Below are 16,128 nucleotides of genomic sequence, written 5' to 3'. Positions count from 1 at the left end.
AGTATTATCATGCAAATTGTCCATGACCATTTTAATTATTCTTTCTCTTACATCCTGAATTTTTATGTATACTGGTGCACAAGTTGTCTGAAGCTTGTTTTGAGTTCTTTTAATTCTTTTCTTTTATTGGGTCAAATAACATGCACGAACATGGTGATGGACAATTTGCATGGCATTACTCGTACACTCAATGGCAAAATAAATGATGTGCAAATTGTCCACTACATTTTCTTCCAGTCTGTTTTCCACAATTTGTTGTTCATGAATTGAAATAAAAATGTTAATACCAGTAAATTTCTCGTATCGGACAAACTGATTTCTTCAAATTTACAGGAGAAATTACTTACCGAATGCAGTTTCTTTATACTTCTGGAAGTTTGGGGAAGTGTTTTCTCACATCGTTCATTGAATTTTGCCTGTAAACATCTATTTTTCGATATAAATGTGTGACCGATGCACGAAAGCTCTTGCATCCATTTACTTCCAGGTGGATGTAGCCTGTGTGTGATGACGTAATCCCGGTCAGTGTTTCCAGACAACGTGTTTTTCTAACTGAAGAAGGTAAGTTTCTGCAAATGGTTTGTGGGGCTGTGTGTCAATGGTGTGTGGGGCTACGCATATTTTTTTCGAAACCAATTTTTGACTATTGTAACCTATACGTGACCCTACCTAACCTAACCATACCGGAAATGGTTCATGGGGCTATGTATAAATGGTCCGTGGGGCTATGCGTCAATGGTTTCTGGGGCATACGTAGGTATTTTTGAGTGCAGTGGGGTGGAAAAACTGCATGCCGAGTACGGTAGTGAAACTGTGACTGCCATTTTGTGTGTTACCGAAGGCAAAAAGAAACTAAGAAAACCTACTTGATATGTCGCAAATAGAGCTTGTTTCCATGAAATAAACTAAATGCCACCTTCAGCAATGTTTCTCAAGTACGAATATTCAAATTAAATGAACTAGCAAATTTCAGCCGTTTGTCCGATACGAGAAATTTACCGCTAATACCTGCTTCGTATCATTGGAATTCCATTCTTCAAAACACAGAATATAGGATAGAAAAGAATAAAAATAATGATGCACAATTTATCTATTTTCTTTGTCATTGGCTGTACAACAAATACCTTTTTCAGGTAAAAAAAAAAAGGTAAAGTGCTCCCCTGTGCTTAGCACCATGCCATGAAGGCGTATAGGGGGTGTGGGGGTAACGCCTCACACTTTCTTGATCCGGTCATGAGTGGGGGTGATGTAATCAGCATCACGCCCCTGACCGCCTTTACCCCCCAGGGTTTCCCCAGGTACCCATGTCATTCGACGCTGGGTGGGCACTGGGGCCGCTTGCAACGTTAGAAAAGTTCCCGGATTTGAACCGGCCTGGGATCGAACCCGGGACCTTGAGCATGGTAGTCAGACGTGTTACCGACTGAGCCACCATGGCCACACACCTTTTCCAGGGTAGAATGGAAAATTAAGGTATGTATAGTTCGTGGTAAAGTGTCCCTTGTTGGACTGAGGCCAAGCCCCAAACCCTCCACTCAACATCTTGTTGTCATGAAAATACAAACTATCATGTCCTTCAAAATGTTTGAATTCATGATCATCTTTACTAATCAATGTAGACTTCACGATGAGTGATCACAGGTGCCTTTCCTATAAAACTGATCAACTTAGATGCAAAATGTGAGAGTTCTTTGGTTCCTGTTCTGCTGTCATATCCTTGAAAGACAATCAGTTAGGGAGATGTGTGGGGAGGCAGAGCCTCTAGATCTTTTTTCCAAAATCCCATTTCCGTCACAAAAACTATGCTTCACACATCCACGGAGAGCCTCGCATATGTGGTTTACAGGCTACTTCTCTGCAGAGTTAACATTTGCACGAGTGTGCATGTTTTATGCACAGCACTGTAATTATATTTCACCTACTATCGGACTTTGCGCACCTATGAAGTGCAACACAACACTAACATGGAGTCCTGGGAATTCTGGTAGCATGCCACAGCACAGACAGAATTTTCATACTGCTAAGCAATTGTACTTTAAAAAAAAAAAAAAAAAAAAAAACCATACATGCAACCCTTTACTGTAGTTCTCACATTTGCCTCCAGATGGCATATGCTGCCATTCTTGAAATTTCGTTATACCATTTTGTCACACAATGGTCAAACCACTTATGTACTTACAATGAATGTAAGCTAAGTAATTGCTGATCAAAGAATAACTCCAGAAACTTGCACATATTTATTTTTCAATCCACGAAATATTACACAAAAAATCACATTCACAAAATAGCATCTTATATGCATAAGTATATACATTTGTGGATATATATATATTATATGCAAGGAACAAGTTAATATGAAGTATCACCAGAACACACACACATGAACCAGTTACTCTTATCACACCTTCCACTTAGAATTACATTTTGTGATGTTTCTCACATTTTGTTCTCTCAATTAAAAATACAACTAACACTTTCAACTGCAATGTCCCCAAAGTGACATTTGCAGCAGTTAATTCATGACAGTGCATTCTGTGGATAGTTTTGTAACCTATATGGTGCAAGACCAGGTACCAGTATCTGAATAAGGGCACGTGTGATAAATGTATCAGAAAATAAACATGCCCCATTTCAACATAATACAAAACGTAAATGAACAGAACTGGAAATTATTAGTGACCATTTGATTACATTAAGCAGACCTTTGTTAGATATTGCATAGACATGAAATAACCATAGTTTCATCGAATTTTGTCCTTTTTCCTGTAGAACAGAACAAATTGCATGGGAACAAAATTTCATAAAGAACACCAGTTTGCCATCTTTACACAATGGATGCTCATTTGTTACAAGCAGTAGTACAAAAAAAATCAATTGGACCTAGTGTCATGATAGATAAGTGTTTATTCTTTAGAACTGCTGGAATAATAACAGTTTTATTTTGCAAATATGGACACTTATTATTTTTTTTACGAGGTTTAGAAACTAGCATGCGAGAAATGATTACCATATTACACCTTATTTACATTAAGATTTTCCTTGCACACCTAAAAAAAATCACATATGTAAAATATTGAATTTGCACACAAAATAAAATCGCTTACAAGTTCACAACATCCCAAACATGACATCACCATCAAGAATTTGCACTGTTAAATGTATAACTTGTTCCTGTTCTGAATAAACATACAATGCAATGCTACATCCAACTTGAGCACACAAAAGCAAAACTGAATAAAATATGTCATTCTGCACACAGAAACAGAAAATGAAGTCTTGCACATTAAAAAAGGCAATTTTTCACATTAATTATCCAATTACATTTAGAAATAAAATAATTCAGTCTTAGATACTGTAACATTCATCAAGCAGACGATTAAACTATGCTGATATTGTAGAAAAATTCCCTGTAAAAATAGCATGGACATTTTTTACACAGAGTGGTTATCAGAAAGATGTAACTTTACAGAACACAGAAGTTTGGCCGGTCCTTGTGTCATAAAAATAGCAGATACTTTCTACAAACATTACTTCTTTGACACAGACTATAAAATCCAAGGCAGCACTTCTTCTCAAAAACCACTGGAAAATCTTTAAAAGTTGAATACAAGACATTGGTTAATCCATTTGTTGTCCCAAATGCTGAACATATTGTTACTAGTTTAAAATACTACATGCAACAGACATACATGAATTCACAAACAAATATTTTGATCATGAACATAAATAGTTTTCATTTACATATATAGATTTTTTTTAAAAAAAGTTTTGATTTTATAAATGTCATGTTTTCATTCTTTTCAATGCAAGCCACAATATCTCACCGTAAATCACAGATTTATTTTATGTATTTAAGCCATTTTTCTCAAACATCTGATAATGTGCCACAAATGAAAAATATATAACATTTAATTAGTTTTCTATGTTCACAGAAAGACAGTTACCTTGTTAAATAAATACTATTTCCATAATCATGCAGTGTTTAACTTTTTTCGCCAACAATAAAATAAATTATTCATGGCATGATTGTAAATGTGCATAATAATCCTTTGCGCAACAGCCCTGAAGGGTGTATAATGTATGTAAAAGAATTCTGTGGTGGTAAGAAACAGTGTTTGCCTTTAGTGAATTGGTTCTTCTTTGTAATGCCACAGCAATTTCTTTTACGGCCTACATTTACTTTCACAGGCCTTATTAGAAATACACATCCCATGAAACTAATTTGTCAGAAAAGGAAATAAAGATCCAATTTATGAAAGGCATTGATACAATACTCTTCTGGGATAAATATCACCCTAATGTTTCACTGCACATTATTTACATGCTAGACAATAGTTCTATATCATATACTAATATTGTGTGGCCTATATTTAAATAGAATATTTTTATATCATGACCTTGTTCATGACGTAAGCTCTTTGTAGTGTACACAAGAGAGCTGAATTATTTTGCTTCAACACAAGTGAATCATGTGAGAAACTAAATACTCATACGGGAAGCCTCAACAATGCAAAAACAAAATACATATGTTCACTGAATTTGTAAATTGACATGAGGAACATCAATGAAAAAAATAAAAATTTCAAACATCACCATAACCTTTCAACTTCTACAAAATAAAGCTTTGATTATTCATACAATATAAGTATACACTGATAATATTGTTAAAGAAATGGCTTTCATGGTAATCGCAGATAGTTATGGCTTCACTGGACAGTTAATACTAACAAGACATCAATTTCTTGCATGATTTTTCATCTGCCGCTAGTTATTTGCTACGTTCTGGCATTTTTAATACTTTTTTTTTTAGCGACTGTTTAAGTTTTCAATAACAATTGCACCAGAAGGTGACCTTCTTACTTGCGACCCACGATGTTAAGCAGAGCAAGGAATATGTACACAACATCCAGGTAGAGTTGGAGGGCTCCGTAAATATGCTCTTCAGGCGACATCTCCACTTTTCGTCCTCCAACTATCTGCTGGGTATCATACATCAGATACTACAAAAAAGAGAAACAAAAATTTAACTTCATGTTAAGGGGAATAACAACACAGTTGATAATATAAGATGTAAGCGAGTTACTAAAGATATATCCATGAAACTTACTTGGATGGTGGCAGAGGCCACCGAAATTAATAGAACATTTACAGGTAAGTTTCACGGATATATCTTTAGTAACTCGCTTAAGTCTTATATAAAAATTTAACATAAACCAGATTGCATTTGTATTTACCCTTATTTCATGTCACTTTCCAGCTTCTTTTGGCCATAGGTAGGGGCATGCATATTTCGTTTTTAACGAAAACATGAAATGTGAAATAACACAAAAAAAAAAAAGTGCTCCCTGTGCTTAGCACCATGCCATGAAGGCATATAGGGGGTATGGGGGTAACACCCCACACTTACTTGATCCGGTCATGAGTGGGGGTGGTGTGATCAGCATCATGCCCCTGACTGCCTTTACACCCCAGGGTTTCCCCCAGGTACCCGTGTTATTCGATGCTGGGTGGGCGCCGGGGCCGCTTCCAACGTTAGAAAAGTTCCCGGATTTGAACCGGCCAGGGATCGAACCCGGGAGCTTGAGCATGGTAGTCAGACGCGTTACTGACTGAGCCACCGCAGCCAGTTGAAATAACACATTGCAACGTTAATTTTTCATGTTTCTGAAAGGTGTGAGGTGCATTTTCCTACCCTGTTTTGTCACGAAATTATGCAAAATGAAGTGCAAAATGTGTAATAGACCCTTAAACACGAAATTTAGAGTTTATATACAGACGCGACATTTTCTGATGTTTGCATTATCCTGTGAGTTATGCAATTCATGGAAAATTGATTAATTCTGCTGTAAATATTTGAGAAGAAAAAAATGACCCCTTTATATAGATATAAACTTAATACAGTACTGTGGTGACTACATAAATGTGCTATTTAGAAGGGATATGTTTATTTTGGGTAATAAGTGCAGTTTTTAAATCAAATGTAGGATTATATTCACAATTTTAAAAGCAGTGTAATTTTATATACTGCTTTTAATCAGTATTTTTTTTTCACCACTATAACACCGGAATTTTATTTTATTTACCGCTTTTGATTCGGAAATTGACTGTTTTTGTACCAAATTTTGCTTTTTTATTTACCAAAAAAATGTGCCTCTAGCCATAGGAAATATTAAGAACTTTGTTCTTTAGCGACTACACTTCCTTTAATCTGCTCATGTTTCAATGCACTTTACATACATCATTGTCAAGATCTAAGAATATAAATATAATAAATAACTTTGTACTTTTATATTATTTGCAACCGAGCTGGCAGTAAACCTTATAGACTGTGACAAAACATTTTACTTCTAATCATTTGCCTGTGACCCATTATTGATCCTGTGTTCTGAATGTGATTAAAAGCAACCCCTTTTCCCCCTACCTTTAATTCTCTCACTGTAACTGGGTTCACATCCATTTTGTCAAAACAAATTCAGACTTTTCCAGGCTACTATAAAATAAATTTCCAGCCATTCTGTGGTGCTTTAACATGGTAATAACCACAAAAAACACAAAAACACATTTTTATGCAGATTATCTCTAATCACGAAAATGTTCTTCTTAAAGGGAATGTTAAAAACCAGAGCACAACAAATTAATTTACAATAAAATTAGATGGAATGTTATAGAGAAGAGTTCAGAACAAGGCATGAAAAAAGCATTGCATAAGAATATGAAGGAAAAAGTGAAGAAAAAAGAATGGATGAAGGACAAGAGAAATTTAATCATAATATAAGAAGAAAATGAGGCAGTCTTTTAGGAAGGAAAATTTTAAGAAAGTTGAGGTCAACCCATTGAACAGAATAGTGATTACGTGAAACAATAGGTACTAAAGTGTAAATCACCAACCCTGAGACCTTCTGTAAACAAACCGTCTCACTGATTCGATGTATCATTCCACGTCAGCTGATTCATTACCCTTAAAACTGCAGACACTGACACACCACTGCACTGGGATACCAACTTAACCACTTCTTTTACTGATTTCTCAGGATTCCACTGACAGAACGTTACATAAATATTGAGTAGAATATGTTTCTCACTGGTGCTTTGAAGACAAGCTCGGAGAACACAGACCTTCCTGCACGCATAGAACTCACCATGTTGAAAGTGGCACTACTTCCTTGTTGTTCACATCATTATTTTTAGAAAATAACCAATGTTATAAAATATCATTATGTACACAAATCTCTAAGTTACAATGCATACATATTCCTACAAAATATTCACACTTATCTTGCCTTGCCATGTCACCAAGTTATTTTACGAAGTGCACTATATTTGACGGAACAAAAATCGTTTTTAGGATGCTTGTCAAAGTTTCCAACCGCAATAAATTTAAGAACTTTCTTTGTCTTGTTTTTATCAGCATCAATATATTTATTGGACTTACAGCATTGCGTATGGCTGTTTATGCCCATTATATATTTTATTTACATAAGATACAATTTACATAAAATCTACAAACAAATTTCAAATACACTCCGATCTATATCAAACCTTAGAAATATACATTACCATGTTATATCATTTGTCTAAAAACATGTAAGTAAAATATATTCAATTCGCATGCAAGAAAGGAGCCAAATTTATGGGAAATGATTACTGGTGCAAAGAGTTAACCATAAAGGTGTAATAAGTACAAAAGAAAGAGCATTGGGTTTAAAGTGAGACGTCATTTGCGGAAGTGTATCCCATACTACAAATTAGCTGTTGTTTTACCTTACGTAATGAATCCTGTAACAACGCTGGAATGTCGTGTGGATTATTTTACTTCTATGAGTTTGCAATGCTTTCTGCATGCACGTGGTTTTGTTTACAGAAGGTCTCAGGATTGGTGATTTGAACTTTAGATGGATAATTAATGAGGAAGAAAAAGAAAGGCTAAATGAAATGAGAGAAAAGTGACAAATGACACATACTTAGAAATAAGCAGGTGTGACCCCACAGCAAGTGTAGCAAGGTGGAAAAGCCAGTTTCCTAGGGCAAGACCTAGGAGAGGGCACAAACTGTTCATATTAGCGTAGAATGACTAGTCATGCAAGGTTGCATGTATTCCCTGGTAGTGTAATATTTCTGGGGAACCAGGGCAAATATGTAGCCACAAGATTAAAACCCACTTTAATAGTAGCCTTTACTATATTACTTTGCAGATCAGGAAAATGGATCAAGGTAAAAGTGGAATTGCTTACATCCCAAATCCTGCCGAGTACAAATAAATGCTTTATTTTCCTCTGACTTTTCCAGAATTTCCAGTCAGTGCAAGCATCATACAGATATGCTTAACACCAGTCATAAACAGGAGAGAGATTGGGGCAACCTAATGAGAACTTTTAAAAAAGTCAAAAAAGGCGTAAAAATTGTACATACGAAATTAACATTACTCACCATCGAGAAGACGAGAGCTATCAGTCCTGAATACACAGTCATCATAATCTTGTCCTTGGTGTAAATACTCACAATGATGGCAATGATTCCAAATAGGAAAACAACGAAAAGTATGACTGCCAGGTAAATTCCATACCCAGTGACATCCCACTGAAAAAGCAAATAGCAAGTCATTAATTTTGCAGTACTTGACAGAAATGCACTGCCATGTACAGTGAATATTTTACTGGGTGTACAAGAAAGACAGCAACACAAGCACTACAGTCCCCAAATCCCTGCTAATAACAGCACATTAACCCTTAGGCACTTGGTCCCTTTTCAGCGGAATTAGACAACACCAGGGTGACTTCAGCACAATACAATATTTTGATCAGCACATATCGTGCTATATTGTCATGTTACTTACAGACAAATCTGAGTTAGTCATTTGAAGTAGAAGGAGAAACTCAGGTAACTGTGGTGGTGAAGCTGATAGGGTGTCTGACTGCCATGCTTGAGACCCAGGTTTTTATTCCTAGGGTGGTTGATCTATGGTTGTAATATTTCCATACATGTACCCACATAAAGCAGCTCTAGGGTTCACAAGCACCTTCTCTTAATAAATGGGTACCTTCAGAATATCTATGTTCTTCTTAAAGGTTCGCATAACCACTTTTTGTAGATGCAAAATAATCTAACACAGTTATTTTTAGTGGTTTTCATTTTATTTTATCTGCGACGTTTAGTTCTGGTTTCCCAGAACTTTTTCAAGCTACACCAAAATATACATACAACACAACCTCACGGTTAGTCAACTTCTAAGGAAGGATGCGAGATTGTGTTGTATATATATTTTGGTGTAGCTTGAAAAAGTTCTGGGAAACCAGAACTAAACATCGTAGATAAAATAAAATAAAAACCACTAAAAGTAACTGTGTTAGATTACTTTGCCTCACCTTCAGATATGGCAGAAATTGAGAATATGTGGGGCCCTTTCTTCACATCTCCCTAGGTGCCATCAGGGTACAGGGAACTTTAAATAAAAATATATAATAATAATAAAAAGAAAAACCCAACTTATTTTTAGTAAAATTAAGTTTGAAGCTGTTGAACAGTTCCCTACATGTGAAAATGTTTAGCATTCAGGTTTTTCATGTGGGTGATCCCGAATTCATTCCCTGCTGGAAGCTCGACAATTTTGGTGTTGACCTCGCATCCTGACTACACATCACTCAATAAAAAGTGGCTTGGCCGGCCCTGGCCCTCAAAAGGCCTGTTGCACCGGGAAGAGGAGAAGGAGTAGTTGTAGCACCTGTAGGCAACCATGTAGGTAACTTCCCCTGCTAATTTTTAAACCTCTTAATTCTGATTCTAACCTATTTTTTAATATGCTTGTTAACTTTTGTCCCACTTCTGTTGTATAAAACAGAAGCTTGACAAAATGAGATGTCAAATATTGTTCTAAGTAGACAAACTTATGGTAAAAAACATCAGATTATGATAACGAAAGGGGGAGCATGATGAGATTAGTTATATAAGTAATCAAAACAAACATACCTTAGTCTGTGTTGCGAAGAGAGTAATTCCCAGACACACACCGGCTGTGATTCCCATTGTAATAAGCACAATGTCCGTGTCATGGAAAGATGAGATCGTAGCAGTCATGTACGACATGGCCAAGGTCTGAAATACAATGAGCAATGTACTCTTACTATTTCGGATACTTGAGCTATTCAGCAAATTAAAAATTATTTTGAATTCAACGTAACTATACATTACTTTCAAATCTATACTATCGACCTACCAATGTATCCAATTTAAGCTCGACCCTAACTAACAATAGCCTAGTGGTCATCGCACTAGGTAGCAAATTGTAATATACGGACATCCAGATGGCCAAATGCCCCCCCAGTCATTTTCCATTGGCACGTGTTTATTTTGTCTAAGTTGTATTAGCATGTAATGGCTTCATATTAATTCCCATGTAAAATTGTGCAACTAATACATCAATGTTGTAATGAATCTTGAGTACAATCATTTACTATACCACTTGCAATGGAGCATAAATTGTTACTGCTCACACACAACACAACAATAGTTTGACCTGGCCTCCATGGAACAGCGGTCAAACAGTACAAAGCTGGAGGTCCCAGGTTTTTAATATATATATATATATATATATATATATATATATATATATATATATATATATATATATATATATATATATATATATATTATATATATATATATATATATATATATATATATAAATAAAACAACTTAGATCAACAGATTTTAAGGAGCTACCTCAAAAATTACAAAATCCAGATAATGCACATTTCAGACAATTATTATTTTGAACTAACCAAAAAAACAAACTAAAGGAAACTGGGTAGCGGCTTGATAATTAGGCCATAAAATCCCCTTAATCCCTTCCTGCATGTACTTCCCAGAAGCCTGGTTTACCACTGAAATCAATTCAACTTTTCCAGTATGTGTGTGAAATGAATACAGACTCCAAATTTGGAAATCCTACATACAGTCCATCACAAAAAAAAATAGCACCACTCTTAAATATTGCATGTTTAGCATGATTTAATAAAATTTATGATTTTTATCGACCCTGTATGTGACCACGGCTCCACCCTTGCTCTTGCCCCCTTCACAGGCTCGGAACAGAAGAAATTGTTTTCCATATGTCCAGCTGTTAGATCACATAATTCATAGCAGAGCACAAACATAGTGGTGCTATTTTTTTGTGACGGACTGTATATTCTATCTTCTATATGTGTGAATCCATACTTTAACATGTTAAAAATAAATAAATATATATTGTCTAGAAAGTCATGCACCAAAAGCAGGGCTGTGCAAGACTGGCTGGATACCTCTACAGATCCAATATATCTATAAATATCTCGCAATTTAGTGCAATATTGAGCAATTTTGTTACAATTTTTATGGATATAAACATATAATTTCCATTCTGTACTTTTCTTTTAAAGTAAATGTCTAAATGTGGGGCTTCCTTTGCATTGCAAAAGTTTTGTTCATCTGGTAACACATTTATGAAGGAGGTCAATGAAGCCTTTGAAATTTTTGTATCAGATCAGTAGAATATAGGTATCGACCAAAATTTCATATTGGCCCATCCTTACTATCAGCCCTTTTTTTTGGCCTAAATATTATGACTTTCACCATCTTACTACTGCACCCTCAGTTAAAATTGCAAATATGATACAGAAAAAAATTGAACATTTTATTTTCCCAATGGTTAAAAAAAAGTACACATTGTTCTTGAATAAGGTCCAATCATAAATAAGATATGACAAATACAAATCTGTCAATCAACCTCCACATGAGCACATGAACATGCTCAGGGGTATACTGTACTGTTTGACCAGCGATTCGAGAGCTCCAGTTGGCAAAATGCCAAGAAAAAGGGGAAAGGTCGTGAGGGAAGGCAGGTGGGAGAACTCCTTTCGCAGTTGCACGTTGAACAGTGTTACCAATCTGCAACGATGCTTATTCACCAGAACGTAACTAAGGAAAACTGAGGGACATGCACAGAAGTAAAGGATTGTGTCAAGGACTTGCTTTTCTATCACAACCTTTGTCCTCTTTCCAATTTAAAATAGAAGGATAAAGAATTGCAGTTTCACTTATAGGGGCATCGTTAGAATGGGGGTTGGGGGCATCCTCTCCAAGATATTGGCAAGAAATAAAACAGAAGAAGAAAATTTCATTGCAACAAAATAAACACATGGCGCAAGTGAAATGTTCATAAAGAAGATGTGCAACATATAAGCATACAGAAAAACAAACATTCAAAGCGACATTCTCAATGACGCTTCTTCTCTGGCATTTTAGGGGTTATCGAAATTGCGGGTTATCTTCACCATTTACTTCACTACGAATTCTCTTCACAGTCGCCTCTGATATGCCCGCAATTGCACTCGCACGTTCTGTAGCCTGCAAAATTGGAATCAGAGGGTGGCATTCTAATGCTTCTTTGTTACAGAATGCGAGCACATTGTGCACCATCTGTTTGCACGCGCTGCATAGTGGTTTAACACCAGAACATTGTGACGGTCTTGCCTCCATCGTTACAAAAGCACACACAGAACTGCACACAAACACACTACACACACACACGAACAAACTTCATAAAAGAACAGCGTTTTGTTGCAAACGCGCCACCCCACAGCCATAGCACTTCCAACATCGTAGTGTCAATATTATCCAGTTGGCAACATTGCTCTCTTTCCCCATGTGACACACCCGCTTCAGAGAAGCTGCTCCGCAAACTCCCCCAATTTTCGACTGAGCTCTGCTACTTCGGTCATGCACAGACAGCTCGAGAGCTCTCGGATTGCTGGTCAAACAGTATGCAAAGTATCATGAAACAAAAACAGAGAGTATTAATATCACTTTCATTCTTGCAAATCACCTTTTATCAGAGTTCAGTTTAAGAAAATACAGAATGAAGCATTAAGAGTGGTTGCAGGGTTTGCCTTTATTTGAAATACGAGGGTCACTAGGAAAGTTTTGAGTCATGCAGCTCTGAGAAGACAAACCTTTATTATTACTATTACATCTTTTCAAAGTATTCTCCCTGACATTCTACACAAAGTCTCATTCTCCGAAACCTATCCTGGAAGTTTCTCCTTAACCAGAGGAAACAAAGAAGTCACAATGTGTCAGTTCAGGACTGTAGGGTGGATGGGTAACAAGTTTAACAGGTGTGGTCTCGATGAAATCGACAGGTTGGCAGAATGGGCCAAAAGCATTGTTGTGGTGCAACAGGATTCCCCTCAAACCGGTCCTGGATTTTGCAGAACACTTCTGGAAGACAAACACTTGTGTACCAGCTTTCAATTTTCTAAAGGAATTGTAGCCACATGCCCACTTTTTGAAAAGAATGTTGCCACCATTTTCTTTCCTATGGTTCTCGACCGCTTAACCTTCACTGGTGGCGTGTCTCCAGGAAAAACCCAAACAGACGACTGGCGCTTTGTTTCAGGGTCAAACTGATAAATCCAGGTTTTATCACCACTCACAATGTCCGAAACCCTCCTAGAGTCTCCATTTTGAAATTTTCTGAGCATGTCTTCACACCATCCCACTTGTGTCTGCTTCTTGTTTCTGTCAAGTTGTGCGGCACCCGAGAAGACACCTTCCGCGCACGAAGGTGTTTGTGCAGGATGGTTTGCAACGCTCGGCGAACTACAGTAATCCCAAGGGCACACTCTACGTCAGTGTGTTATCTTGGATCGCCCTTAATCATTTTCTCCACAGCTTCAATGTTTTCATCCGCCACTGCTGTGGATGGCCTTCCACTGCACCTCTCATCGTCTAGCGAGGGCCGGCCCCGCTTAAACTCCGCAAACCAACGAAACTCTGTTGCACGCGAAGGTGCAGTATATCCAAAGTCACGGGACAACCGTTCAAGTGACTGTGATTCATTTAAACCACTTTTGTAGTCTTAGAAAATCATTGCTCAAAAATCCCTTCTTTTCAGCACCATGGCTGAAGCACAACTGACGACACGTGCAGCCATTTGGCAACAATGCTCCATGCATCAGGTGACATGGCAGTCACAAGAGTAGGCATGTGTTCTTACCAAAGATGGGACTATCTCACGGCAACAAAATTTTCTTCCTGCAATGTCCCCGTTGGCTCCATCTCAAAACTATCCTAGTCACCCTCATACTATGAACAAACAAAGTTTAAACATTGAGTCGGAAGGAAAGTAGAATTTTACAAGGGCAATTATGGAAGCAAAACTAAACACACTAAACAATAATATTCTTAATAAGCTTTAGCTTAGCCTAATAATCACCTTAAAGATCATCATAAAACGACAACATAAGGAGAAACCCATAACCTAGATACCTCTGTTCTTGGAATTCATGCACGCATTTTGAAATTAAATAAATGTGCACATTATGCAGAACTGCGCCTTATCCCCTTACACTGCGAGTGACATTAACTCTTGAATGTTCCGAAACCTATCCAGAATTAAAAATATATCAATTAACTATAAGCACAGATAGGCCAATCAGGACAGGACCAACAGTTTCGATGAAATTTAAAGAACTGAAATACACTCGCATCTGGAACCAAACCTGGTAACCCTACAAAAATTTCAAATTTCACGGAAGTCAAAACAAACATCATTTGCACCTCTGAGTGAAACCAACTTTCTTAGCAAGAAAAATAATTTTAAAATTACCTTTTTATTACAAAAAACAAGTAATACTTACAAAAATGCAGAGCATAATAAGGTTGGTTGGCCATTTTCTTCGGACGCTGGGGCAGCACACAAGTGTGAAGTAGGTTACTAGAAATATGCCACTGGAAAATAGTAAAAAAGAAATACATAAACACACATGGCTGAGATAAACTGTATGTACAATTACACAATGTGCAGTTTAAGTTGAGACAGTGTAAAATAAAATACCATTTCATACACACACACACACACCAAATACAGGTGTACAAAAATTCATACAACAGAGACATTGAATGCATGTACAAACTGCAATCGAGACATGAAACTTACACGTGTAAAAAAGTTTTTGTACAAAGTAAAAACAAACCTGGATAAAAGACAGCTGTGGAGTTGCAAAAATTTGCAATGTGTATCGACGGTCATTGTAGGTATTTATTGAACTGGTAAAACTAAAATAAATTTTTATGCATAAAACACCTGGCAATTTAAAAAACATACATTTTTATGAATATGCCATAAATAACCACATAATTCATCTGTGATGCATAAAAAAAATATCAGTTCTTTTACCAGTTCAATAAATATCCATATACAGGGTGGCTACAAACAAGCAAAAATGAAATTCCCTGACTTTTCCAGGACAAAATTTACATTTTTCCCTGACAATGACAAACTAAACTAAATCTATGTTTTTGCAAATGAAATAATAAACTGATCCAGATCCAGATATGGATTTGTTAAGTACCAATATTATCTTCTATGAAATTGACTTAATTTCTCTATTTTCTATGATTTCAATTCAAACTGCAAAATAGTGAATTTGGAAAATTATTACAATTCACATACGCAGTAAGTTTAAAATAAAATGCTTGATTATTTTTAAAGTTACGACTAACTGAGATTAGAGTGAAGAGCGAAGATTTGTAATTTACCAATCTCCTTAGCCTTTCTCGGTAATATATGTTGATATTTCCACTGAGGTTTGGAATCCTCTGCTTGCAAGAACCATGAGGGCAGACTCATTTTTTTTCATTAACCTACTTCTCTTTTCTCTGTAAAGCAAACAACTTAACCCTTGCACATAAGTGAAACAACTGAATTGTACAAAATAAAGTGTCATATTTCTCATACATTATCAATGAAATAATGGGATATCTCCTTCAGTACAGTATATCCAAGTGAAGTACTGTGAAACTGACAACATGCAGTTATACCATTATTGCTGACGAAAAGGGTATATTATAAATTTAACACAAGCAATTTATAGTGCATTGTATAGGTAACTGATTTAGCTAACCAAACATTAAAACAGGAACACTCTGTTAATAACAGCTTCTGAGAGTTCATATACGAGGAGCTTCCTGAAAAAAGCTCCAAAGAAGTGGCATGTAGCTGTAATCTGGTACAATCGCAATGCAGCCGTTTTAGGACAGTTCTAGATTGAAGACTGCAGCTCTCATAGTCTCCTACCAAATGCGATGTAGCCT

General features: G+C 36.4%; 1 protein-coding gene across 3 annotated transcripts in view; it reads right to left on the bottom strand.

The window, feature by feature from the left end:
• Window positions 1-2,224: 2,224 nt before the first annotated feature.
• Window positions 2,225-16,128, bottom strand: part of LOC145978007 (protein lifeguard 3-like) — a 41,787-nt gene continuing 27,883 nt past the window's right edge. For all 3 annotated transcript variants that reach the window (XM_083110381.1, XM_083110380.1, XM_083110382.1), the window contains exons 5-8: window positions 14,673-14,763; window positions 9,964-10,089; window positions 8,428-8,577; window positions 2,225-5,000 (exon numbers count right to left, since the gene is read on the bottom strand). In XM_083110381.1, coding sequence (XP_082966507.1) covers window positions 4,857-5,000; window positions 8,428-8,577; window positions 9,964-10,089; window positions 14,673-14,763 — 511 coding nt within the window. In that variant the 3' untranslated portion in view covers window positions 2,225-4,856. The remainder of the gene's footprint in view (window positions 5,001-8,427; window positions 8,578-9,963; window positions 10,090-14,672; window positions 14,764-16,128) is intronic.

This window comes from Lepisma saccharinum, chromosome 24 (assembly GCF_977018435.1).
Source record: "Lepisma saccharinum chromosome 24, izLepSacc3.1, whole genome shotgun sequence".
NCBI classification, from domain to species: domain Eukaryota; kingdom Metazoa; phylum Arthropoda; class Insecta; order Zygentoma; family Lepismatidae; genus Lepisma; species Lepisma saccharinum.
This window is presented reverse-complemented; position numbering and strand designations above follow the sequence as displayed.